The sequence below is a fragment of the Podarcis cretensis genome (assembly GCF_951804945.1).
Source record: "Podarcis cretensis genome assembly, chromosome: 8".
Taxonomy (NCBI): domain Eukaryota; kingdom Metazoa; phylum Chordata; class Lepidosauria; order Squamata; family Lacertidae; genus Podarcis; species Podarcis cretensis.
In genome coordinates, this window is record NC_137177.1 from 20,313,458 (window position 1) to 20,340,648 (window position 27,191).

The window sequence follows — 27,191 nt, forward strand, 5'->3', positions numbered from 1 at the left end:
AACTAACAACCAAAAACAAACTAAGCCCTGCTGAATTCATACACACCCTCTCGCCACCCCCATGACTCATGGTCTTCCACTCAGTTCATCAAAAGAAACATTCACATGGAATCTTTCACCCAACATGGGGCTCAAACCCATGATGCTGAGATGAAGAGTCTCATGCTCTGCCGACGGAGCTATGGAGCTAAATCAGCTATGGTCTGATTCAATATCAGCCATGCAGCATACTGTCCCTTTAAATCGCATTCAAAGCACATGCTTTCCCTCAAAGAATTCTGGGAACTGGAGTTTACCCCTCATAGAGTTACAATTCCCAGCAACCCTTTAAAAACTACAATGCCCAGAATTCTTTGAGGGAAAGGGGAAAGTGTGTGCACAGCCTTACTCCTTTGAACAGTAAGCACTCATCAGTAACAGAATAGGCTGCTGGGGCAGGTTGCGACTGTAAGGAGAAAGGCTTGCGACAGGCATTATCTATTGGGGATAATGTGTCCTGTTGCCTTCGGGGAGTTGATGGGATTAGAGAGCCTAATGGGCTGTGCTCCAGCAGCGCTGTCATTCTTATGAGCTTGTGATCTTCTGTTTTGTGTTTTTATGAGGCTTGTCAATAGAGTGAGCTGGATGAGAAAAGCGATTCCATCAACACTATGTGTACTTGACCTTGGGCAAGATGGCTCAGCAAAATGTTAATTAGTTCTTGCATAAAACTAATTCCGCCTTAAATCACAGACTGGCTTCATTAGGGGATGGAAAGACTTAACGAGGAACGGGGACGGCTGTGAGCCACATGCGACCTCGTTTCCCATGGCTCAAGGAGTCTTGTTAGAATCCTGAAAGTCTTGACACATCCTCCCGATAGATAATAATGGTTTTAAAAGGGTTTTAGCCCCCCATGGCTTCACAAATAGTTTAGTAATGTGACCAAGAGGTAAAAAGACTTAGCAGCCAGAAAGGCAAGTTGTTGTTTTTTTCCAAATGTAAGCTCCTCAGGGCAGGGGCCTGTCATGCTGTTCTTCTTTAAAGCACTTGTACACACTGGTGGTTCTATATAAATGGTAAATAAACATAATAAACAACAAATAAAAATATCTGATGAATTGGCGTTTGATTTTGACACCCGCGTCTCAAAAGTTGATATGGTACAATGAAAGCAAGGAGAACTGCAATGCCATTTAAACATGTATTTGGGAGGGGAGTAATTGGGTGGTTTTTGTTTTTATTCTTATTATGTATTTTGTGTTTTATATTGTGATTTTATGCTGTAACCACCCTGAGACCTGTGGGTATAGGGTGGTATGCAAATAATAATAATAATAATAATAATAATAATAATAATAATAATAATAGCAGGCTCTGCTGAACCGCCTGGACTTAGAATCATAGAATCATAGAATCATAGAGTTGGAAGAGACCACAAGGGCCATTGAGTCCAACCCCCTGCCAAGCAGGAAACACCATCAGAGCACTCCTGACATATGGTTGTCAAGCCTCTGCTTAAAGACCTCCAAAGAAGGAGACTCCACCACACTCCTTGGCAGCAAATTCCACTGTCAAACAGCTCTTACTGTCAGGAAGTTCTTCCTAATGTTTAGGTGGAATCTTTTTTCTTGTAGTTTGGAACCATTGCTCCGTGTCCGCTTCTCTGGAGCAGCAGAAAACAACCTTTCTCCCTCCTCTATGTGACATCCTTTTATATATTTGAACATGGCTATCATATCACCCCTTAACCTCCTCTTCTCCAGGCTAAACATGCCCAGCTCCCTTAGCCGTTCCTCATAAGGCATCGTTTCCAGGCCTTTGACCATTTTGGTTGCCCTCCTCTGGACACGTTCCAGTTTGTCAGTGTCCTTCTTGAACTGTGGTGCCTAGAACTGGACACAGTACTCCAGGTGAGGTCTGACCAGAGCAGAATACAGTGGCACTATTACTTCCCTTGATCTAGATGCTATACTCCTATTGATGCAGCCCAGAATTGCTTTGGCATTTTTAGCTGCCGCGTCACACTGTTGGCTCATGTCAAGTTTGTGGTCAACCAAGACTCCTAGATCCTTTTCACATGTACTGCTCTCAAGCCAGGTGTCACCCATCTTGTATTTGTGCCTCTCATTTTTTTTGCCCAAGTGCAATACTTTACATTTCTCCCTGTTAAAATTCATCTTGTTTGTTTTGGCCCAGTTCTCTAATCTGTCAAGGTCGTTTTGAAGTGTGATCCTGTCCTCTGGGGTGTTAGCCACCCCTCCCAGTTTGGTGTCATCTGCAAATTTGATCAGGATGCCCTTGAGTCCATCATCCAAGTCGTTGATAAAGATGTTGAATCAGACTGGGCCCAAGACAGAACCCTGTGGCACCCCACTAATCACTCTTCTCCAGGATGAAGAGGAACCATTGATGAGCACCCTTTGGGTTCGGTCAGTCAGCCAGTTACAAATCCACTGAGTGGTCAAGTCCGCATTTTACCAGCTCGTTGATAAAGTCGTTGATAAAGATGTTGAATAAGACCGGGCCCAAGACAGAACCCTGTGGCACCCCACTAGTCACTCTTCTCCAGGACGAAGAGGAACCATTGATGAGCACCCTTTGGGTTCGGTCAGTCAGCCAGTTACAAATCCACTGAGCATAGTCAAGTCCGCATTTTACCAGCTTCTTTACAAGAATATCATGGGGCACCTTGTCAAATGCCTTACTTATGTATGCAGTGGGGCATCAATGGGGAATGTGTGGCCCTGCAGATGTTTCCGGGCTACAACTTTCTTGCTATGTTATGCATTTTTGTGTTTTTATATTGTAAACTGCCCTGTGATCCTTGGAGGGAGGGTGGTATAGAAATTTAATAAATACGTAAATACATTTTAAAAAATTGGCCATGCTGGATGCAGATCATGGGGGTTTGAGTACAAAAGTTCTGGTCCCCTGCTTGGACTCCATATGAGGCATCTTCCTATTTTCCTAACCCCTGGCTTTAGCAAGGCTGCAATGTAAGCTACTGCTTTTGTCACTAGCATCTGTTGCTTAGACCACTTTTTTCCTCTGCACTTGCCCCCCTGCCTACCACTGGAATATGCCCTGAATGAGGGCATGTGGCTTCCTGGCTGAAAAATATATTTCCCCCCACCCCTAAGTAGACCAAGGTTATGGAATCCTGAATGGTACCACTTCAGAGGGGAGAGAGAGGGTGGGAAGAGCTGTTTGACTAGGTCTACCCCAGTGGTAGCTGGTGCTCATTGTGACTGGTAGGGCAGAAAGCAGGGATCCAAACAGTAGGTGGAGCCAGAGCCAGCTGACAGGCAGAGCCAAAGGATTACAGTGGTACCTTGGTTCTCAAATGCCTTGGTACTCAAACGCCTTAGTTCTCAAACGCCGAAAACCTGGAAAAGTGTTCTGGTTTCTGAACGTTTTTCAGAAGCCGAACGTCCGATGCGGCTGTCAGCTATTGTTTGTGGGGCACCTTCACCAATCAGAAGCTGCGCTTTGGTTTTCGAAGATATCGAAAGTCAAATGGACTTCCAGAATGGATTAAGTTTGGCGCTTTTGTTTTTGCTATTTATTTTGCATTTTTGTTTTTGAGGCATTTTCGGCTAATTTGTTTTTGTGACTGTGTGGAACCCAATTCAGCTACTGATTGATTGATTGTGTGATTGCGGAAATGGATAAAAGCCCCCAATCCAAACAATGACTAACATCAGTGCAGGAGGGAAAAAGACAATACTGTCTTATTTATTTTATAGTACAGTACATTGATTATTGCTTTCATTTTATGGGTCAATGGTCTTGTTAGATAGTAGAATTCATGTTAAATTGCTGTTTTAGGGGTTGTTTTTAAAAGTCTGGATAGCATTAATCTGTTTTGCATTACTTTCTATGGGAAAGCACGCCTTGGTTTTGGAGCACTTTGGTTTTGGAACGGACTTCTGTAATGGATTAAGTTTGAGAACCAAGGTACCACTGTAATACTTTTGTCCCCTGTTCTTTTCTGTTGTGTTCTTCCAGGGCTGAGACTGAGGACTGGTTGTCAGTAGGAAGGAAGGCAGAAGTTGTTGAAGGCAGTGCCCCAGTTGTCTTGATGTACCATCTCCCACTAGTCTATCCTCCATCCATTTGGCCAACCCCCTTTAAAAATAAGTTGTGCTATAGCAAAGGTACCATCAGGGCAGGACTTTCAGCCAGATGTCCAGCCGAATGAGGAGGAAGGCCCCCCAACTCAGTTAATCTGGGGTAGTTCAGACAGTAGAGCACGAGACTTTTAATCTCAGGGTCATGGGTTTGAGCCCCATGCTGGGCAAAAGATTCCTGTGTTGCAGAGGGTTGGACTAGATGACCCTCGTGGTCCCTTTCGACCCTACGATTCTATCACCGAAGGGCTGGTTTGCTACATTTGGGAAGGAATGAAGCAACATCACCATCCCTGCTTCAAAAAGATGTCTTCTTCCCATGAAGCCCATCAAGCCCAGAGACTAAAAATACCTAAGCGCTCCACTGCAGCCAGTGCCCATCACATTGTAGTCATGCGACCCCTCGTTCTCTAAGCTAGTTATGTTCTCTGTTAAAGAAGCCCTTTCTTTCGCTGCTGGTTCTAATCATCCTGACTTTGCTTCCTTTGAGAGAGTGGATGTTTTTTTTATTCTCTCTCTCCCCCATCTTCCCCCCACTCTAGTCTACAGCTTTGTGCATTTATTGGTGCTATCCTGCAAAAACCACCAATGGAAGCCACCAACCGCAACAGGGTTTTAATTTTCCCAAGCCCTGCAGGCTCTTTAGCTGCAGGGCGCCTCCAGACTGCCAGACCAGAACATTAGGTTTGCGCAGTTAAAAGTGGATTAAAGCACTCTGTTGCCTTGGAGAAATAAATCAACTTCTTTCTCTTCTTTTTTAAATGGACCTTCTGCAGGTTGGAAAGTGACATGGAAACGCCTTGAATAGGGTGGGGCGAATGAATGAGAGAGGAAGGCATGCAATCTGTCTGCAAACAAATCAGGGTAATAAATAAAGACCAGACTCCGGCTGCATTCACATGGCAGGTTATTCCATTTTGCCGATGATTCCCTGTTAATTCTGCGTTACAGTTTAGCTTTCACGCAACATAAAAGACGCTTCCATAAATATAGCAGAATGTAGCACAAGTTGGGTGCTCCTTTCCATGTTATTTGCTTCCAGAATATTTGCACATAACATTGAAATGAGCCTGCCTCTATCTCTGCCTGCCTTTGCATCTCTCTCATAATATTGCTTCCTTTCTGGCTCTCCACAGGGTGTGCAAACCCTGAATTCTCCTGACTCTCCCAACCCTTGTCTCAAGCTTCTCTTATTGGCCTCCTTCTTCATGGAGGTAAGACTTTCCACTGTCCAGATTTGCTTCACCAATCCAGTCTAGACTTTGCTCTCGACTGCACTTTTCCGTTTAGAAAAATGGCAAGAGAAAGCCATGATGGAAGTCTACAAAATCAGGCACCGTGTGGAGAAAGTGGATTATAATACCAGAACTTGGAGCCATCCAATGAAGTTGAATGTTGGACGATTCGGAACAGACAAAAGAAGGTCTTTCTTCACACAGCATAGAGTTAAAATTTGGAATTTGCTGCCACAAGAGGTGGTGATGGACACTGGCTTGGATGGCTTGAAGGAAGAACTAAATTCATGGAAGTTAAGACTATTAAGGGCTGACATCCAGAATTCAGAAGTGGATACCAGCAATTGCAGGAGAAGAGGAGGAGGAGGAGGAGTTTGGATTTGATATCCCACTTTATCACTACCCAAAGGAGTCTCAAAGCAGCTAACATTCTCCTTTCCCTTCCTCACCCACAACAAACACTCTGTGAGGTGAGTGAGGCTGAGAGATTTCAGAGAAGTGTGACTAGCCCAAGGTCACCCAGCAGCTGCATGTGGAGCAGCGGAGACGCGAACCCGGTTCACCAGATTACGAGTCTACCGCTCTTTACCACTACACCACACTGGACGCAAGAGGTGCTGTTGCATTCAGGTCCAGCTTGTGGACTTCATATGGGCATCTGGTTGCCCACAGTGAGAACAGGATGCTGAACTAGATGGGCCTCTGGCCTGATCCTGCAGCACCCTTCTTTTCTTCTTTCTCTCTTGCAGACCCCTTCCCCTTTCATGCTGCCACAATGTGAGAGAAAGAGAGCGCTGGGCCTCCTGCCACCCTGCTGTTTAACACTCCCAGTCCACCTTGCTTCCTTTCAGTCCAGCTGGAAGCATCATAGCATTAAAAAAAACCAATGGCACCAGTCACACCCTGCCGGCTCTCACACTTTTTGTGCTGTTGATGTACCTGGATACGGTCATGGAGAATTGTGTTCTTTTTCCCTATTAACGTTGACCTTGTATCTGCTTTTATTATTTCATCCTAATATTAAATTTGATCCGTTGACTTTGCCTTACATACTTGTGCTGTGCATTTTTGAAGGATTTTTTAATTTTAAAAATCAGAAATAAATAAAAAGTAGCTGATGTCTCTTGTGAACTGCTTTGGACACTGAGGGAAAGTGGCATATCCATTAAACGAATAAAAGCTTTAAAAAAGTTATTTGCCCCCCCCCCAACCTTCTAAGCTAGTGGCTACTATTACATCTTGTCTGGGGGTGAGGGAAGAAGAGGAGGTGTGATTTTGGGAGCTGGGAACTTGTGTGTGTGTGTGTGTGTGTGTGTGTGTGTGTGTGTGTGTGAACCACATGCAGGATTCCTGGGTTCTCTTTCCTAAGGGTCCTGGGATGGAGCGCGTGGGGCGGTAAGAAGCAAGTCGAAGGTCTGAGGTTTCCACCTCCTCCTTCCTCGATCCTCCTCTCACTTTCCACTGGCCCCTCCCTCCCCACGTGGAACGAAGGGGGGGGGAAGAGAGGGGGAAAAACACCCGCCAGCCCCGCATCTTCACGCCAGTCTTAGCGCTTCTCCCTCCCAGCTGGGCTGTGCCGCATTCGCTCTCGGCTACGGATCGGACCCGCGAAGAGAAGCAGCTGCGTCACCGCATCGACCACCACCACCACCACCATGGCTACCCCCCCGACGCCCCTTCATGGTGAGATTCGCCCCCCTCCCACCTCCGGGGAGACGGGGCAAGGGCTGGGTGAGGGGGGCTTCCGAGCGGGGCACCCCACAAGCTCATCTAGTCCAGCCCCCCGCTTTGCCCAAGACTAGATATTGCGGGGCAGGAGGAAGCCTTCTTGGAAATCAGAGGCAATGAGTTTTCTGGGTTGGGGGGTAGTTTAGCTATTTGCCCGCCACATTACTATTTTTTGAGGGAGCCCGAGTTTTAGCCACCCGCTTCCTTCCAGAAGCAGAGAGGAAATTGGAGGAGTGGGGCGCTGATGGGAGACCCCGCACAAAACCCACTGCTTTGCGCGTGCAAAAAAGGAAGCCCCGCTTGGTTCAAACGAGACTCGCTTCTCCGGGCAAAAACGAACCGGCAGATTTCCTTTCAAGGAGTCGGGAATGCGGAGCTGCTGCTCTGCTCCTGCTCCGGAATCGCTCCGGAGTCGCTCTGGAGCGGACGGAAGAACTTCCGATTTGGGTGTCGAAAACTGCGCTAACCCTGGCTGCACTGAACTGCCCCGCTCCCTCCTTTCCCTGAAATTCCTTACATCAGGAGAGAGGAGGATGTGTGTGTGTGTGTGTGTGTGTGTGTGTGTGTGTGTGTGTGTGTTGCGGGGTGGAGTGGGGCGGGCAGCGCTTGCGCTTCTGCAACTTTGAGGCACCGGGGAGCAGCTGCGATGGGGAGACGGTCCCACGGAATGAACTCCGCGGGGGCTGCAGGACCACCCCCAGGAAACCTTGGCTGGCTTGGGGCTCTTGGCAGTTTGTTGGGAGCCGGCAGGTGCTCCGTGTGCGAGCGAGCACCTTTTGCCCTGGCATTTCTCTCTGTGGGGCTGTTGCTTAACTGGAGACTGCAGAGGCAGGTGTTAAGCTGTTGCCTTTCTGCTTGCTTCCTTCCTTCCTTCCTTCCTCGCCTCTCCTCCTCTTCTCCCTCTCCCCCGCAGAATTCCCCCGGGAGGAGTCGCTGCAGGGGCTAAATGTGTGGGCTCTGTGTGTGTGTTTGCAGTCACATAGCATGTTGCCCGGCTCACTGCAGTCCTGGGAAGCCTGAAGTCATCAGCTTCTGCAGCTGCTGTTTGACTGACAGCACGGGGAGGACCAGGATGCTGCCCAGCGGCAGCGGCGGCAGCCTCTGTGCATCAAGGGGGTTGGATGCTTGGATGGAATTTGCAACTTTGCAGAAGCAGGGATGCTGCGGTTGTTTTGATGGCGGGGGTTGGCAGCGGGGTGGGAGAGGGAGAGTTTGTGCAGAGCTCTGAATGCCCAGTCAGTTGTGCTTGTGTGCTGCGTACACAGTGTACATGCCCTGTTTACTTTTCCCGGCTTCAACAGTGTTGAGAGTTGCTTGTGGTGCAGAGGAGTGTGTGTGTGTGTGTGTGAGAGAGAGAGAGAGAGAGATTGATTCTTTGCAGAAATTGTTGTAGATGATATCACTCACATCTATGATGCTTCATACCATATCAGACTGTTTGTCCACCCAGTCCAGTAAACTGACCAGCAGCAGATCTCCAAGATCTCAGACAGAGGGTCCCCTGCCCCACTGCCTGACCCTTTTTAACTGGTAATATTGGAATCCAAACTCAGGACCTTCTGAATGCAAAGCATTGGCTCCCTGCCTGAACTTTGGCCCCTCCAGCCCACACATGCTAAGATTCACTTCTTTGGACACAATGCCAAACCGTGGTTAGAGAACCTTTGCCATAGTTTCCCCGTGAAACCCACACAGAGAAACCGTGTTGCGTGGACCAGAATCAGAAACCATGGTTTGTAATGGGTTTTCAAACTATGATTTGCAGTAACTGTAGCTTGGTGTGGCATCTGAATGGATGAATTGCAGTTACAGTTGCTGTTCCACCTCCAAGGGCTGGTACACCCAGAAAAGAGAGTGCTGAGAAGACAGAAAAAGGAAAGCAAGTGAGCCACTCTGAACCACGGTTTGCCTGCTGTACGTTTGAAAACACAAACTGGTTGGGGATCTAAACGATGGCTGGTGCATACCATTGTTTGGCATGAAGTCTGAAGAGACACAGCCTTCTTGACATCTCACTCTCCCTAATTTCCATCTATTACATTATTGTGCCTGGATAGCTCATTTCAATGGAGTATCCCCTTTATATAAAAGTTGTCTCAGTTAGGATGCGATTGTAGACAGGAGCAAAAACAGATGCTGCATCCTCTTACTTGTATAAATGATGCTGTCCTGGGTGTGTTAGGGTGCATGCTTGAGCTGATTCTATGAATGCCATGTTACCATTGTGTGTGTGAAGTTTCAGGCTAGGTGCAGATGGTGTGATTGTGTGTGTATGCTGTACCATCTGCTAGTTTTGTGTGCGTGCATGAATGGCATTTTCTCCTGGGTGTGTATGTTGTATTGAGTGTGTGTTTGCAAGAGGGCGAGATCTGCGACTCTGTGCATTTGAGTGCATGGCCATGGTATCTAAGTTTGTCCTGTACATTTGGGGCCTGGTAGTGATGGGTGTTCCTAGTTCCCATGAGGAATCAGGAAGGCAATTGGCAGGTAAACATACATAGGAGTTAGGTGCTAAGGATGAGACAACAATTGACAATAGGGACATGAATACATTCCATCTCCCCACTGAACACCCCACACCACATACTCCATTTGTCTGCCAGCCATGCTGTCACCTAGTGGTCACACATATGGTATTACATGTGCTGTGCGTGTACATGCATAAGGTTCTTCTACTCAATTGAGTAGGGAGTAGTAGTAGTAGTAATAACAACAACAACAACAACAACAACAACAACAAATATTTTCTGGGTTGCCCCAGCCACCCTGAGCAGCTTCCAACACATAGAAAAACATAATAAAACATTAAACCTTCACAACCTCCCTATACAGGGCTGCCTTCAGGTGTCTTCTAAATGTTGTATAGGGTTGGAGCACCCTTAAGGAAACCTACAAGCCCCACTGCTGAGTTCCTCCAATTTCAGCTAAATCATACCCCCTCAATAGATTTCTAAAAACAGAAGCTGAAATGGCCGTCGAAAAGGCTAAGGGGGACAGACTCTCTCCCTGCAATTGAAGCACTGCCTATTTTTGGACGATATGCCTGGATTTCTGGTTCTCCAGTTTTAGGACTCCCTTCCCCGATTCTTTTCATTACCAATCCTCTTGGTTTTAAAACAAGAAAGTGTTACCAGTACATATCTTGTTTTATTGGTCTTAAAGCTTGCAACTGGATCAATGCAGTAGGCAGAGTCCATGGGGAATAGTTACTTCCATCGTCTGCAAAAACAACAACAACCCCCCGTATATACATTTCCCCCTTGCTAATGTGAATAGTTATTCTGGAATATTTTACGGACTCTGTTTTAAGTATTAAATTATGGTTTATGCTGAGTATTATCTGGCTCCCTAATCAAATCTAAGCTCTTTTCATTTGCTTGATCCAGTTTGTAGCTGTTAAGGCTGTTGCAGCTGTGGACATGCGCGGTTCGTAGTGATGTTGAATGCTCAGCCATTGGGGTGACAGGCTGGTGGGGTCAAGAGCACAGTATCTCTCCTTCTCCATACATTCATTTAACATGGGGGGGGGGCATGTGCATAGAGCTAACTTAGAATGTGTAGATTGTTCGCTGGAGGGCCTCTGTAGCCCTTGGGGAAAGACCATATCTAAGTGGTAGAGGATCTGCTTCAAATGCAGGAGGTTCCGGTTTCAGTCCCCAGCATTTCCAGGTAGAAGAGACTCCCTGCTTGAAGTCCTGGAGAGCTGCTGCCAGTCAGTGTAGACCAGGGGCAGACAACCTAAGGATGTGGCCCAATTGCCTTCTCAATCTGGCCCAAGGATGGTCCGGGAATCTGTGTGTTTTTACATGAGCAGAATGTCTGCTTTTATTTAAAATGCATCTCTGGGTTATTTATGGGGCATAGGAAATCGTTCATCCCCCCCCCCCCAATATAATCTGGCCCACCACATGGTCTGGGGGATGGTGGACCAACCCACGGCTGAAAAAGGTTGCTGACCCCTGAGCTAGACGGACCAGTGGCCTCACTCTGTAGAAGGCAGCTTCCTATGTTCCCCTCCTCCGTGTGATCCAACAACCAGGGTACCTGCAGTTTCGTAAATGGGATGTTCGCCAGGTACGAAGCAAGGGAACAAGCCTCTGTTACACATAATGCTCAAAATGTGTGCGTCCATCTCCCCTGTTTGAAGTGTGGTTGTAATACACTCTGGAAATCTGACCCTGTGGCAGGATATATTGGTGAATAAGGCGTTGCTTGGGAGGGACTTTTGGACCAGCCACCAGTCTGCAGGCGTTCTAGGAAAGGTGTACGTCTGTTTACTAGGGAAGGCGAGCGTACAGGGTGTGCTTTTGTGTGTGTTCGTGCATGCATGCATGCATCCAGCAGTCTGCAACAGTTCCCCTCCTCCTCGTTGTGATGGAACTGCCCTCTCTGCCCAGGCCAAGGTGATGTGCTTTCCTGCACGCAGGCTGGAAAGTTGGAGGGAGTCAGGAAAGGTTATTGTTTGCTACATGCATTGATCCCAGTCACAGAAGGTTATGCGCCTGCTTAGTAACTCAGCTGCTCAGGGCCATTTGCAGTGGCAAACTTAAGTTTGTGTACTCCGCATCAGTCAACAGGGAGATCCAGACAATCGCAGCTCCTTGCCAAGCGTGCTTGCATGATGCAAAATTTTGTTGCATTCAGTGCTGGATTTATGTATATGCTAAACAAGCTATAGCCTAGAGCCCCACTCTCTTGGGGGCCCCCAAAAAATTTAAAGAAAAAACAACTGGATGTACATTTCCAAAATATAAGATAAAAAACAAATAAAATAAAACCTACATACAGCAACAGTGTTTTGTGTAGGCTCCTAGCCTGGTTTGCTCATTTCTACATCAATTACTTTGATAAAATACATATTTTGTTATGTGCAAATGGCTTTAGATACCTATTAGGACAGCTGGACAAATAAAGGGCCCCATTACCTTCAGTAGCTCAGGGCATCATCAAACCTAAATCCTGCCCTGGTTGCATTCATTCTTTAGATGCTTAGGTGTATGCTTACAGCAATTTGCTCAGGGCTAAAATAAATGTACCGGGCACAGTAGTCCCTAAACAGCTTGTGATAAGCACCTACCAGATTCCCGAATGTGTTAGTTACTTACCTGCACATCTGTTTGCATTTTTCATGTATGCCCTGCTAGAAGTGTGGTAAAGTCCTCTCCCCATCCCAAACCAGTGAGTTAAATAAATACTGTATCCCCTTTTGGAACTCTTGCATTCCCAGGCTACCTATCCTTTGAAAATCACTTGTGTAACGTTTGAGAAAGCCTTTCCCCTCTCAGCCTCTAGGAGGAAGCTTCCCTTGGCAAGTGTGGACAGCTGCAAAACCGTACAGCCATAGATTTACTCACATATTTATTTGTTTGTTTGTTTCATAGATAGATGATAGATGATAGATGATAGATAGATAGATAGATAGATAGATGATAGATAGATAGATGATAGATAGATAGATGATATAGATGATATAGATGATATAGATGATATAGATGATAGATAGATAGATAGATATAGATAGATATACTTCCCTTCATCAAAAGATCTCAGGGCAGCTCACAAGATAACAATACAAGATAAGAGCACCAAGAAATAGTTAAAACAGAAGCAATGAAACAACTTAGCCAGATGGGTGGGGTATAAATAATATAATCATTGTCATCATCATTATTAATAACCCCACCTCACACAAGCACATTTAAAAGGCTGCAGAATATTACTCAACCAAAGGCCTGGTTGAAGAGGAATGTTTTGCCTGGTGCCTTAAAATATATATGATGAAGATGCCTTATGAACCTCCCTAGGGAGAGTATTCCACAAACAGGGAGTCGCTGCAGAAAAGGCCAATTCTTGTGTTGTTGCCAGCCTCAGAACCTCTCATAGAGGAGGTACACGAAAAAGGGCCTCAGATTTACTAGAGAAAACAGGTAGGAAGTAAATTCCATGTGAATTCAGATACCCACGGGTGCACTAACCTCCTTAGGGAATGCTCTCCTGGGGTATTATTCACAGAATCATATGCATTGTTGGTTTTTAACCCAAGTTACTGAATGTGGAAACATTTAGGCTGCAGTCCTGGGCCCACTTACCTGGTAGTTGAACTCAGTGGGGTTTATTTCTGATTATAGGCTTGGAATGTGTAGGGCTGAACTGCTAGGTTTGTTTCTGCGGCCATCAATAGCCACTGAACACATAATTTGAATTCGGGTGGGGGGAGGGCATTCTCAGCCACCTTGATTTTGTGGTCAAACAGAGTGGTTTAAAGGATATTAAGGATTTCAGAAATCTGTGGTAGCTGATCATGAGGACATGTCTTGTGACACCAAGAGAGACTTCCTCTGATATTTCTGCTGCTATTTTTCACCAGAAGAGAAACCGAAGAGCTGTCACTTATGTGTAGTGCTGGATGTTTGCATATTCATGAGAAGTGGTTGCTATTTGTGCCTGATGGAGAATTATTTGAGGTGAAAAGCTCAATTGTTTGCTGAAAGGCTCCTGACAAATAGAGGGACCTATTGGACAAGTGCGCAAGTTTTTATGTGTGACAGAACTCTTCGATTTGCCTGCTGAAGTGTTCTGTGTCACCTTGAAGCTTGAGTCCTTCTATGCCACTAGAGCCCAATCCCCCCAAATCTCTACCATAGCTGATCCTCTCCAGAACCTATCCAGCAACAACTGGCTGTACTTGCTCATACCATGATAAATGAGACAGTTCCTCCATCAAAGCTCTTGCCTGCCTATCCACAATTTTAAGGAGATACTACTTTGCAGAATAATATTGGTGGCTCATAATTAATGTATTACTTCTCATTTGAAGTATTTTACAGTCCTTATCTCACTGAGCCTCATAAGAAGCCTGTAGGCTCTGCTTTATTACTTCCATTTCAGAGATGGAGAAGTCAAGTTAAACCATAGTGAGTTGTCTAGGACCACCCTCTGAGCCCATTGACGACTTCGCATTAGAGTAACAGACAAAAAGAAATTCACACAAATTTGGAATTCATTAACACCTCCATATTCAGATTTGATTTTTTTTAAAAGTTCAGATGATCCAGTTTTGCTTCTGAAATTCAAATGTTTATGATATTTAAAAGAACATTAACTAATTTTTGTAGGTGAGTTTTAAGGCAATATTAAGTATTCTTGCTAAAGTCAACATCTCTGCACCTTAAAAACTAAGTATCCAACAGTCTCCATAGCTGGGTATAGTGAAAAACAATCCGATGGGCAGGTTTTATAAACAAATTGAGATTAGAATCTGCTGGAGACTAAAATCCTCTCCAACATTTGTTTCTGCTCCACAACGAACCTTTAAACAGTATTTGCAATAGCAACAATAATAAGACTCATCATCATCACCCAAAGCTAGTTCCCATGCACAGGTTAGACTTGTGATCAGAGCTTACTTTTTAAAGAGGGGCCAGACTAAAATATGGACTACACATGTAAACTGGTTTCAAGCCTGCTTAGCTGTCATGATTCCCAACCAATAACTCTGGAACTATAACGTGAAGATGCATTGGGGCCCCTAAAAGGGGGTTCTTTGCACACTCACAAAACTGCAATTCCCAGAATCCTTGGGGGAAGCTACATTAGTTACTGCTCAGTTTAGATTTGTAGTGTACAAATCGTGTCTGAAATCATACCACGACCCCGCCAACCTGGAACTCTTCTACTTAAGCCTAGATGGCAGGCTGGGTCACTGATGAGGGAAAGGCACTCTGCACATGCTTAGGGCCACTGATCTTAATTGCGTTTCTAGGGCCGAGCTCTGGCATTCTGAGAACAGGCTCTGTGACTTAATTACTGGAGCCGTCTAGCCCAGAATGAAACTGCTTGTGGTCAACACACCACTAATGCTTATCGTATCAGAGCAGATATTGTTGCCTATTAAGAGTTCCTGCTTCAGGCAGTTTTCAGATGCAGAAGTACCTTTCCAAAGGCTCACAGTCCTTAACCTACCACCGGCATTATCCTGGACCCCTGCCCAGCAAGAATCTGCCAGCCAAAGAAATGCTGTTTTACTTCAAGGACTTCTGAGGGGCTGGCCTGGAGCCACAAACACCCCACCTCCACCTTCCAACCTCAAATCCCAAATTCTGAAGAGGGTCAGCACTTTAAACAGAATTCCTAGGCATCTTCAGCACTGCAGAGCATCAGCCTCATAGGCTGCTTTGATTTTGGTGGGCAGGCGAGGACATTCTCAGCCTGATTGTGGCAGGAGGTGTTGTGGGGAGAAGGAGAGAGAGAGAGAGAAAGAAAGGCTTCTCCATTTAATAAGCATCTCTGGGAAACGCCACTCCCTTTATCTCTGCGGCTGCCCTGGTTATTGCTGTCTACAGGGTGTTCCCCTGGCCGGCTTCCAGAACTTTCAGGGAAACCTGCTGACTCAGCGGTGGGGGAGCTTGACCCACACGCCAGCCTCCTGTCTGGCCCCCTGGATTCCTGGACAGGCCGCAGGGGCTACAGGAGGGGCAGAGGGAAGCAGGAAGGGTGAGAGATGGGACTCTTGGGAGTGCAAGAGGGGATCTGAGGACACGGGTGGTCGTTTTCATTTGCCAGCCCTCCACTGGCAGGGCAGTTGTGGGTTTAAAAAACTGAGGGGTGCTTGTTTCGTGGTGGGGAGCAGGAGGAGCCCCAGCCAGGAAAGTTTCCTGTCGACAGCTGGCAAGGCGCCAGCTGCGTGGCTCCCCAAGCGAGCATCCTGTCTCCTCAGCTGCCCCCTCCTAGCCCTGGCAGCGGATTAAGACACTGCGCCCGGCTATGCAGTGTCCTGTCTCCATGGCAACTCCCCATCCCCTGCATTGGAGTTTGCATTATTCATCCGCAGTCCCTGCGCTGCAGCAGCAACCGCCCTCAATCTTGCATCAAGCACTTTGGAGCCCTCTCCCTACCTATATTCTGCAGATAGGTTTGGGCGGGGGGGGGGGAGGGGGGAGAGAGAAGGAATCACTTATGCAGGTGACCGAGATGGGTAGGGTGGGTTTGTTTAATAAGAGGTAGGGGCACTTGAAGCAGGCCTTTCTCCCAATAACCCAGAATGATGGAGCCGAGACCTGCTCTTAGAGGAGGGGGATAGGTGGCATTTTGACTTAGGGGGGCAGTGGGAGGGGGCACTTTTGAGAATGGGAGAAGGGAGCAAGTGAAAACTGGTGTGCGTGTGTGCTGTTAACTCTTGATTTTAACGTCACTTCCAGCCGTAGCAGAGAAAGCTGCCTGCTGCCTGCTGCCTGAAGTATAAATATATATCGGGAGAAGTTGCAGCAGCTGGTATTTTCTCTTTTGGTGTTGCTCCTAAAAGACATAGCAGTTCCATCTGGAAATCTGGGGCATATCAGGTTTTGCACCAAAAGGGATGGATAGAGGGAGAGGTTGATGGTGCAGAGAATTGGGGAGAGTTTTTATGGGGGGGGGGAATGTGGTCAAATGTCATTCCGTGTGTGAGGTGAGCGGCCTTTACAAAAAGGTGGAAGAAATGTCAGAGTGGGCAGGTGTGTATACTTGTGTAGCTGGGTTATCTTTGGCTATGCAGATGATTTTTTTAAAAAATGTATTAATTTATCCCACTTTTTCCTCGAAGGAGCTCAAGATGGCCCAGGTGCTTCCATCCTCACAACAACCCTGTGAGGTAGGCTGGGCTGAGAGACAGTGACTCGCTAAAGCTCACCCAGGGAGCTTCATGGCTGAATGGGGCTTTGAATCCCAATTTCCCAGATCCTAGTCCAACACTCTAACCATTGCACCACACTGTCTTCCCAAGGATTTTCTCAAGTTGAGGGGTGTTTGACCCCTGTATGGGTTGCAAGAAGCTGGAGGATATGGGAGAGCTGCATCGATCTGCCTTTCCTGCAAATATGGCTGAAATTACATCAAGCAGCCAAGACACCATTGGTGGTGAGGAGAATAAACACCATCCCAATGTGATGTGTCTAGACCTCCGTTGGCCAAACACCTGTGGGATGCAATGTTTGCTGGAAATGTGTTTGAAGTCATAACCTCTGGCCTAGAACCTCTTTCACTGAAGCCTAGATGGATGGCTGTGTGTGATTAGTTACTGGTGAGGGAAAGGCACTCTGTATATGCCCAGAGTCACTCTTGATGGTGTTCCTTGTTCTACGGCCCTGGCATTCTGAAAATGACCTCGGTGGCTAATTGCTGGTGCAACTTAGATTTGCCCTCTGTGTGGAATGTGATCCACCACACTCCCCATAAGTCAGAAACATGGCAATATTTCGAGTTGCAAGGAGCTGTCAACGATGTTCCTCACAGGCAGAGAGGTCTCCCCCATCACCTGCTGGTAAATCCTTTTAACTGGCGATACCAGGGATTGAACCTGTGGCCTTCTGCCTTCAATGCAGGTGCCCTGACACTGAGTTAAAAGGATCCACCATTGCCTGTAAGCACCCCAGACTCCCTGATGAGTCAGTGTCACTCTGTCCTGTCTTGACAGTACTGCTTGAATCATTATCAGGGCACGTCTACAACGCAAAATTTAAACCAATTTGAAACTGGTTTTACTCTCCAAGTCTCTTCTGAAGGATCATGGGAGCTGGCATTTTTGGAAGGTACTGGGAAGTTTGCATTAAGAGAGACCAGACCCTTTGCCAGAACAAGAGTTCACAGAGTTCCTTAGTCGGGAACTTCAGCCACTAAAGAGGTTTAGAAACTGGTTTGAGTGTATAGGCTCTGCATACCCAGAACACCAAAGGGAAGGAACCTATAGCAGCCTTCATGATCCACTGAAAGTGAGATTAGATTAGATGGCAGGTTGCAGTACTGTTCGATCTCCCATCTTTGCCTTCTTCAAGGGACCGCTTGCACAACAAGCAAAACACTTTCTGTACCACTCCAGAAAAAGGACTCTTTTGCAAGATTTATTTCCCTCCAATTGCACGCCTTTTGGGGGCATGCACAAGACCAGAACCACATTCCCAGCTCAGAGGCAGCATCCAGAATTGCATTGTTAAAAGATGCTACCCAATGTGGTCCAAGACTACTGTTTGGAGAACTAGGGCCTGCCCTTCCATTAGATGCCATGAAATAGTCTGAAGGAATGTGGGACCACCACCTTACTGAAGCTAGACAGGTCCAAGTCTGGTTCATTTCTGGAAGGGTGACGCCTTGGGTTCAATGATGGAAGAAACACAATACATCATTGTAAGAAAATAAACATAAATAAATAAATAAATAAATTTAAGGCAGTTGCCTTAAATTGTAGGCAATACTAAAGGATGTCAAACTGCCAGCTATTCACATTTTTTTTTACTATGGGGAGGGGACACCATTTGAATTTTCCAATCAGGTATCAAAACATTTTGGGATCAGAAGCAAAACACTCCCAACCAGAGTTGCTATATATACACGCAGAGGCAGGCACTTAATGGTCAATTCTAAGAAAAAATGTGTTCTTCATTCTACAGTGGCAGAAATCCCATGCTGGTCTGGAAGCAGCGATAGGTGTCAATTCATACCTGTTATCTTTAAAAGGTTGAAAGCAGCTGCAGTCGCTGCACCTCTCAACCCATTGCTCACTGGTCCCACTACCTCCCCTCCTTTCCCACTTACTGTATCAAGGACAACTTATAGCTTTGCTGAATAACAGGTAGGGTTGAAGAGCTTAGTGAGTGGAGGACCATGGTCAAAACCCCAGCTATTATATCATCACTCATTGCTTTAGATCTTATGAAGTTAGAAGAACGATACCTGGCAATCCTGTTTGAACCCACTCATGCCACGCTCGAATCCTGTCCTGATCTACATAAGGCAGTAAAGCAGATTAGTTGTTAACACCACCAAGGAGAGCTCCTAGGAAGCAATTTGCTCCAACAGCACCAAGGAGAGCTCCCCGTGACAAGGTGTGAAAGAGGTTTGAGATTCTTTCTCCAGCCCACTCCTTTTTGAAGAACCAGAACAGGAGTGGGGCACCTCTGGCCAAAGGAGCAAATGCACTCCTCCAAGCCTCTTTCTCTGGTCCTTGGGACTCTCCCCATGCCACACCCTCTCTCCAGGACACACCCCTCACCAGCCCTACTTTGCACCTTCCTTGGATGCTTTTGCCTGTCTGGAATTTGTCCTTAAACTCTGATCCTGCCTCTTTCTTGCCTGGATGAAAGAGAATGTGTGCATGTGCGTATAGGAAGTAGTCTACTATACCAAGGTAACATGTACATTCATTGCTCCACCCACATTTGCCTCTGGCCCCTTCTACCACCGGCCTGGAAGGCAATGAGACCTTTGGCCTGAAAAATGTTCCCAAGCCCTGAACTAGGGTGAGGTAGTGTGGGAGTCAGTTTGTTCCTCAAGCCCAGGGCAAATTGCTTGTGAGAGTCCTGGTTCTGGTTCTACGACACCTGATTTAGATGTAGCAATGATCACCAATCATGATGGTTTTCAAAGAGGATTAGACAAATTCATGGACGGTGAGGCCACCAGTGTCTACTAGACATTCTGGCTATGTTCTGCCTTTACTGCTGGAGGCAGCATGCTGGGAATCACAAGTGGGGAGGGGGCTACTACATTCATATCCTGCTTGGGGGCTGCCACAGGCATCTGGTTGGCCACTCTGAGAACAAGATGCTGGACTAAATGGGCCTTTGGCCTGACCCAGCAGGTCTCTTCTTATGTGGGTTCCTGCCTGGTAGCTTTGGGTTTCAGCACCTTCTTAAGCACCAGCCAGGAACCTGGTGCAGCTCTTTGGGCAGTGATGCTGTAGCTTCCAACTCAGTGTCCTGGTCACTGCTGGACTCTCATTTCATGGCACATCCTGTGTCAAACGGTTTGAAGGGAACCAGTGACTTCAGATTCACCAGATTGTGCTCCCTAAACTGAGAAATGTAGAAGGATCGTCATGGAAGGCTTAGAGGATGCTTAGAAGAAGCTAGGCGATAACCTTTAGCATCTCTCTTAAATAAGAACAGAACAGCAACAGGAAATGCATGGCAATACCCAGGTACAACTAAGCCTAGCGCCACCTAGTGACTAATGAGTATCATAGAATCATAGAATCGGAAGAGACCACAAGGGCCATCGAGTCCAACCCCCTGCCAAGCAGGAAACACCATCAGAGCACTCCTGACATCTGGTTGTCAGGCCTCTGCTTAAAGACCTCCAAAGAAGGAGACTCCACCACACACCTTGGCAGCAAATTCCACTGTCGAACAGCTCTTACTGTCAGGAAGTTCTTCCTAATGTTTAGGTGGAATCTTTTTTCTTGTAGTTTGGAACCATTGCTCCGTGTCCGCTTCTCTGGAGCAGCAGAAAACAACCTTTCTCCCTCCTCTATGTGACATCCTTTTATATATTTGAACATGGCTATCATATCACCCCTTAACCTCCTCTTCCCCAGGCTAAACATGCCCAGCTCCCTTAGCCGTTCTTCATAAGGCATCATTTCCAGGCCTTTGACCATTTTGGTTGCCCTCCTCTGGACACGTTCCAGTTTGTCAGTGTCCTTCTTGAACTGTGGTGCCCAGAACTGGACACAGTACTCCAGGTGAGGTCTGACCAGAGCAGAATACAGTGGCACTATTACTTCCCTTGATCTACATGCAATACTCCTATTGATGCAGCCCAGAATTGCATTGGCTTTTTTAGCTGCTGCGTCACACTGTTGGCACATGTCAAGTTTGTAATATATAATGTATAATGACACTATCCACATAGTGGATACAGGAATGAACTATACAACATTTATTTAAGCCATTGTTTTGTAGTCAACCCTACTGGGTATGACATTACCCAAGACAATGATTTACCAGCCAATGAAATGAAATGTGCAATAGGCCTGGTTGCTCACTGTACTCTCTCTCTCTGTTTTCTTCTCAGATAACAGCAGCCACATGGACCCCTTCACCTATGGTGAGTAATGTTGTAGAAATGCAACACAGTCACTGGGTCTGAGGATTGTGTCATACCCAAAGTAGACCCACTGAAATTACTGAGCATGGCTAACTTGGGTCCACTATTCTCAATGGGATCTGCTCTGAGAAGAATTTACCTGAAGATCCTTTTGCCCTACACGAGAAGGAAGAGATATTGTAGGGAGGTGGATGCCCCTCGGGGGTCCCTTTCAACTCTAGGTGGGGGCGGTGTTAAGATGTTGAGCTGCAAGGGTGGTGGTGACTGGGATTTACAGGGAGAGGCGGGGCATGTCTCTGGGTGGCAGATACGGCATCTAAGGCATCTTGGTTTGGGTGCTTGGGTGACCATGAACATCGTACATTCTGACTGGCTCCATTACTCTTCCAGACTATGATACGCTGCGCACAGTGGGACTGGTCTTGGCCATCGTCATGTTTGTGCTGGGAATCTTGATAGCACTGAGTGAGTCACTTCTTTTTTTATTATTGATGTATGCTTTCTTTATGCCTCTCTTGGCTCCTACACTGGACTCCCTGTCTGGTTCCTTCAGCTCCCAGTTCTGATATTTTACTTGGATCCAATATCTGCCCTATTCTGCCGACAAACCACCCAAATGCAGATACCTGTATCAGCCAAAGGAATCAGCAGCTACTGAAGAATCTAGCCTTCCTTCCTGTCTACAAGGTTCTAGAAGTAACATCTCAGGAAACTTTTGATGCCAGAGGTGCCAGGGGATTAGGAGCCTACAATAGCTCTCTGCTCATCCCCTCCAGTGACTAATAGAAGCAACATAAATGAGATGCCACAGTAATGCAGTGGCTAGCATGTTGAACTTTGACCAACATCCATATCCCTGTTCAGCCACAAAGTTCACTGGTTGGTTTTGGACCAGTCATGGGAAGGTACCTTATATCAAGTCAAGACTCTTGTCTCCCTTGGTTGGAAGCAGCTCTCCAGAAACTCAAGGAGATGTCTTTCCCATCTCCTGTTACTTGATCTTTTAAAGTAGATATGCTGGAGATTGAATGTTGGGACCTTCAGTCATCAAGGCATGAGCTGTTCCACTGAACCAATGGTGTTGGTTCTTGTCATGGCCCTTCCCTCAGTTTAACATAACTCACAGGGTTGTTGTTGTTGTTGTTGTTGTTGCGTGGTGAATCCCCAACAATACTCTAAGCTTCATGGAGGAAGGGTGGGGCACACATGATAGGTAGATAAAAGAATGTAACATAAGCAAATTTAGTCATATTCCGCATCATGCTTATACATAACAACATAAGAAGAGCTTTGCTGGGTCAGACCAAAGGTCCAACAACCTGTTCTCACAATGGCCAACCAGATGCCTATGGGAAACCTGCTTTCAGGACACAAGTGCAAAGAATTCCGCTTTTCTGGACACTTATTATTTTAATCCCAGAGCATAGACAGCCTTATCAATTGTGAGATACAGAAATGCAAGATACAGATGCATGTGATGGGCCTTCTCAACTTCCAGGGCAAATAGCAGCTTCAGGGGGGTTTCATTGGAAGGGAAAGGGTTAACCAAGGGATCTCCCTAGGTATATGTGGAAGGTGCATGTCAGGGGCTCAGGAGCAGAGGCACAGGGAAGAGAGGAGATGGAGAGCGAAGGGGAAGAATCCGAGGGGAGCGTAGGAGAAGAGGACAGTGGACCGAGGGATTCCATGAGCCTCTCCAGCGAATCGGAAGATTCACAGAAGGGGGCGCCAGTGGCCAGGGGTAGGGGGTTCCCAAGGGGAATGCCCCAGGAGCAAGGGGGCAGCAGGGACTCCCAGAGCAGTAGCTGGAAATCAGGACCAGCTTCCCCACCAGAGCAGAGTGGGGGGGAAGAGTCCCAAGGATCGGGGCCAGTGCATTCCCCACCAGGGAGAGAAGATAAGGCAGGGCTGACCACGCCTCCATCAGAAAGTCGGACAACGGAGGAGAGGTCAGATCCGGCCAGTGTCCCGGAAGAGGGAAGCAGTGACCGAAGTAGTGTAACGGTTAGGAGAAAGGTCACTGGGCTGGCGCGAGAGGCAAGTTCAAATGTACAGGAGCGCGGGACAGCAGAGAATGAGGATTGGGAACCGGGTCCTAAAGCCCGCTGGAGGGAGGGGAAGAAGCTAAGCGACTCAGCGTCGGAAGAGTCCAGAAAGGGCAATGCCCCAGCGGGCAGGAGGACCCAGAGGAGGAGAGAGCAGCGTAAAAGGTGGAGCAGGGCTAGGATCTTAAACTGGTGTCATAGGGGAGGAGACTCAGACGGGACTTCGCCGATCTAGGGTTTAAGACGTAGGGCTGCACGCTGTGGCTTTGAAATGGAAACTGAACTTCAATAAAGACTTTTGTACATTACTACAGCCTAGCGTTGGTCCTCTGTGAGCTGGGACCTAGAGGCAGCTCTGACAGTGCATATATACATTTGTCACTGAGGCCATCCAGAGGAGCTCTGTTAGTTACAGACCCCTGACTGGCCTTAGCTAGATGACAGTCATTTAGTTTCTCCTCTAGCAGTGATTGAGGAAGACCGTTTTAGGCTGACAGGCCTTTGCAGCCATTAAAAGCATCATTGATTAGCCAATCACCTTAATGATTATTTTGTACTGTATTTAAATAGCGTTTTACGTTTTATTGTCGAGCAATACCCTGATATTTTATGACACAGCTGTAATCTTTTCATAAACAAACAAAATATAAAAAGGAAAATACTTTTTATTAGCAGCCTGTTAAGGACCTGTGTGACCTTTCTGGACTGTGCTGAATGTTGAGGTGGCAGTCGAAAGAGTGGCAGCAGTGGAGGAAGGAAGGAAGGAAACTGGGATAATGAGAGGAGAAGAGTTAATTGCCTTGCTAAAGCCCCTATTAGTTTTATCTAGACAAGGTGATAGATGGTGGGAGGGGGTGGGCAGGGGGGTAGATGCACACTGTAAAGTTAACAAGCTAGTTTGCCTACATTGTGCACAGATCTTTCAGGAGTGAAAAAGGGTGCCCTTCCCCTTTCTCATTATCAAGACACTCACCCACCTTTCACTATAGAGCTACAAAATGCCCAAGTTCAGCTCATCTGAATGCTCCAGTCCTAAATCAGAGCCACATTTCACTACAAAGTACAGCTGAGGCCAGTGGGTCTACAGTGTGTTTTGAGTGGGGGAGGTTCCTTTCCTCCACTCTAGACCATGCTATCCTCAGGCTGAGAGCTCTGAACAGCACTACATGGCTCCTTTTCCAGCTGGGCAGCAGTCCTGAATAAGAGGGTGAGGTTACGCTGAAACGTTTTGTTACAGGCCCCAGTAGTATTTTTATTTATTTATGAATGACACTTGGTCCCACCAGATAGCAAGACAGGATCGTTGTCGCAGCCTCCTAGCCCTTCCCTTCCACTCATACTTTGCTCTCTCTTTTTCCCTCCTGCTGCAGGTAAAAAGTTCAAGTGCAAAAAATCTGACCCCAGGTAGGTGCTTCCTCACCACCTTCTCTCTTGTCTTCATCCCTGAGCTGAACTCTGCAACACCCTCCACCTGACCTCCCTCCTCCTCAAACATTGTGCCCTTCATCCCTATTCACTTGTTCCCTTTTCTGTGTCTTCATCTCTGCAGCCTGTCGGACCCCAGGGCATCGGGCAAGACTCCTAGTAAGTGTGACCTGGCCTTGGGAGGGAGGGAGGGAGGGAGGGAGAGAGGAACAGGGCAAGTGGTATCTCATGGGCCTGTTTGTGTGTGTAGCCTTGTGCAAACTTAGCAGGGAACACAACCTGTCTCTCTCTCTTCAATCTACTTAAAAGCAGACCAGGGGTCAGTGGTGGCTGGTGCACTGGGACTGGTAGGGTGGGCAGTACGGAGGCCAACAGTAGGGGGCACCAGAGATACCAATAGGTGAAGCCAGAGCCAATGACAAGCGAAGCCAACTAATTCTCGTTTTATCCTCATCCTCTTCCCTGTTGAGTTCAAAAGCAACACTGAGACCATACCTTCCAGCACGACATGGTCCGAATCTGGGATGCCATCTTCTGGGTCTCGAGCGAGTCACGTGACCCGCATGAGATTGCAGCCCCCCCTCAAAGCACTGTTTTCAGGCACAGCACCCAAAAACATGAGTTTTGGGGTGACTTGAAATGCAAATTTCTGTGCGCCGTGCCCAAAAATGGTGCAGCCTGAAATAGTGCGAGATCATGACAGCCATTTGGGCCACTGTCCTCTTGTAAGAAAAAAAGGGATGTCCTCTTTTTTTCCAGGGCAGTTGACCGGTATGTGAGACTAAGGAGGAGGAAGCTGATGGCTAGAGCCCTTCCCTGCGCCCCGGACTGGGTGCCAAGGCAGGCAAAAGGGGGCTGTCTGAGGGGCAGACTGAGGTTGGCAGGGCAGTGCCTCATATGTATTCCCTAACAGACCAGCCACCACTGCCAGGGGTCCACCTGAGCCGCCATATTTTACCCATAAGAGAGGTCACGTTTATTATACATTCATTCTGATTTCTTCCCAGAGAGGTTAGACAACGTTGCTTCAAAAGCAGCCATTACCTCAATTTCCAGCGCATCCCTTTCCTTACTGCAAAAATAAATTAATAAAAATAAATATTTTGCGAGGGGGGGGGGGATGGGCCCTGTTGCACAAGAGGGCCGAATCCACTTCAATGGTGCAAGCTGGATTTGCCAGGATGCGGTCGGACCCCCGTAAGAACAGCTACTGCCTCAAAGTGCCCAGGCTGTTTCGAAAACAGCCCCCTTCCCGCCGATCTGCGTTTGCGCACATGCAAAGGTGCCTGCCTCTCTGCCCCCTTCACCTTCTCCTTATGGAGGCACTGAGGAAATTGCGAGAGGGAGGGCGGCTTGAAGCTCCCACACCTGAGGTAACCTCCCGCCCACCTTCCGTTACCATGGAGTTTGCTGACGTCGGAGGGGATGCTGAGGACTCTATGGTGACGCCATGGCAACGGAGAGCACGATTCCTGCAGCAGCTGGGAAGCCTACAGGGAGACATTGTTTGCCAGGGCTCCCGAATGCTAGAATTCGCTTCTCTCCATCTTGCCACGGCCACTGCCACTCTTCTCTCAATCTCTCCCTCTCTCCTTCTTCTCCTTCTCTCTTCCAGCTCCAGCTGGTGGTGTGTAGGTGCCCTCGCCAATCTCTGCTGCTCCCGACTGGCTGGGGGATGAACTGCGCCCAGGAACATTTCTCCTGAGACCTTGGCACCTTGGCACCGACTGCCCGGGAGGGGGAGGGGCTCTCCGTTCTATCCTCGACAAGGGAGGGGCAATTTTATAACCAGTTAGCTCTTGCGCTTCCATTGCATGACGGGGGCGGGCACCTGGGCGGGGTTGGGGGAGCTACACAGGCCACGAGGTAGCAAAGTCCCTCTGCCTGTCTATTTCAGCTGGCACCCACCCCGCTGGGGGCTGGTTCCCATAACCCCCAAAACAGGGTCCCTTTAAACTGCAATAACGCTGCCTGCTGCCACCCTCTGGGAAACACCCACCCCACCCCATGGCACGCCATGCCCCCCCCCAGCGATGCCCCCTTGCTTCTGGGCATATTAACCCCCCCCATAGCTGCTGCTGCTTTGCTTTCTGTGCCTCCCGCTACGCTGTGAGAAAAAAAAAAAAGAAGTCCAATGACCACGGTAGCCACAAGGGGGACGGGGATTCTACCCAAGAGCCAATCTGCCCCAGTGCTAGAAACCAGGATGCTTTTTTTGGGTGGGGTGGTGGTGTTGGGCCACCTGTGAAGCCAAGGATAGGCCCAGCCGAAGGAATAAAAAGGAGCGAGGGAGGGCTTGCTTTTGTGGCATACACTCCACTTCCCCCAGGGGACGCTGCTCACAGCTTCTCCTTGCTGTACCATCCACATCTCCGTGTCTCTCATCCAAGCATGGAGCAAACTTTGACCAATCAATAAACGTGGGTTGTTTTTTTCTAACTAGGCTCGCTTGCTTTGTTTTGTTTGTTGTTACCCTAATGGGCTGAAAAGTTCCATCTCACCACTGGGTAGCTCAGTGGGGTAGAGCATGGTGCCGATAACACCAAGGTTGCAGGTTCGATTCCCCGTGTGGGACAAATGCATATTCCTGCATTGCAGGGGGGTTAGACTTAGATGATCCTCAGGGTCCTTCCCAACTCTACAAGTCTATGATTCCAAGCTGTCTTGGGATTTGCAATTCTGAGCTTGCTGCATAAGTGGCAGGATTTGGGTTCTAAAAGAGCTGAGTTCTACCCCCTCTTTTTTTTACTGATCTTCCGCTCCTGCGAGAAGTGAGGTTACAGGGAACC

At 47.5% G+C, this 27,191-nt stretch overlaps 1 protein-coding gene and 1 long non-coding RNA gene across 2 annotated transcripts; both read left to right on the forward strand.

Annotated features, from left to right (window-relative positions):
* The first annotated feature begins 4,644 nt into the window (after positions 1-4,644).
* LOC307221772 lies at positions 4,645-6,385 on the forward strand. Its single transcript, XR_013841497.1, has 3 exons — positions 4,645-4,796; positions 4,889-4,976; positions 5,249-6,385. It is a non-coding gene; the product is annotated as an uncharacterized lncRNA (long non-coding RNA).
* Positions 6,386-6,833: 448 nt separating this feature from the next.
* On the forward strand, positions 6,834-26,841 carry LOC307221744 (FXYD domain-containing ion transport regulator 7-like). Its single transcript, XM_079986543.1, has 6 exons — positions 6,834-7,030; positions 20,900-20,932; positions 21,323-21,397; positions 24,348-24,381; positions 24,527-24,561; positions 26,018-26,841. The coding sequence occupies exons 1-6, from the start codon at positions 7,003-7,005 to the stop codon at positions 26,035-26,037; spliced, it is 225 nt and encodes a 74-aa protein (XP_079842669.1). The 5' UTR covers positions 6,834-7,002; the 3' UTR covers positions 26,038-26,841.
* The last annotated feature ends 350 nt before the right edge of the window (positions 26,842-27,191 follow it).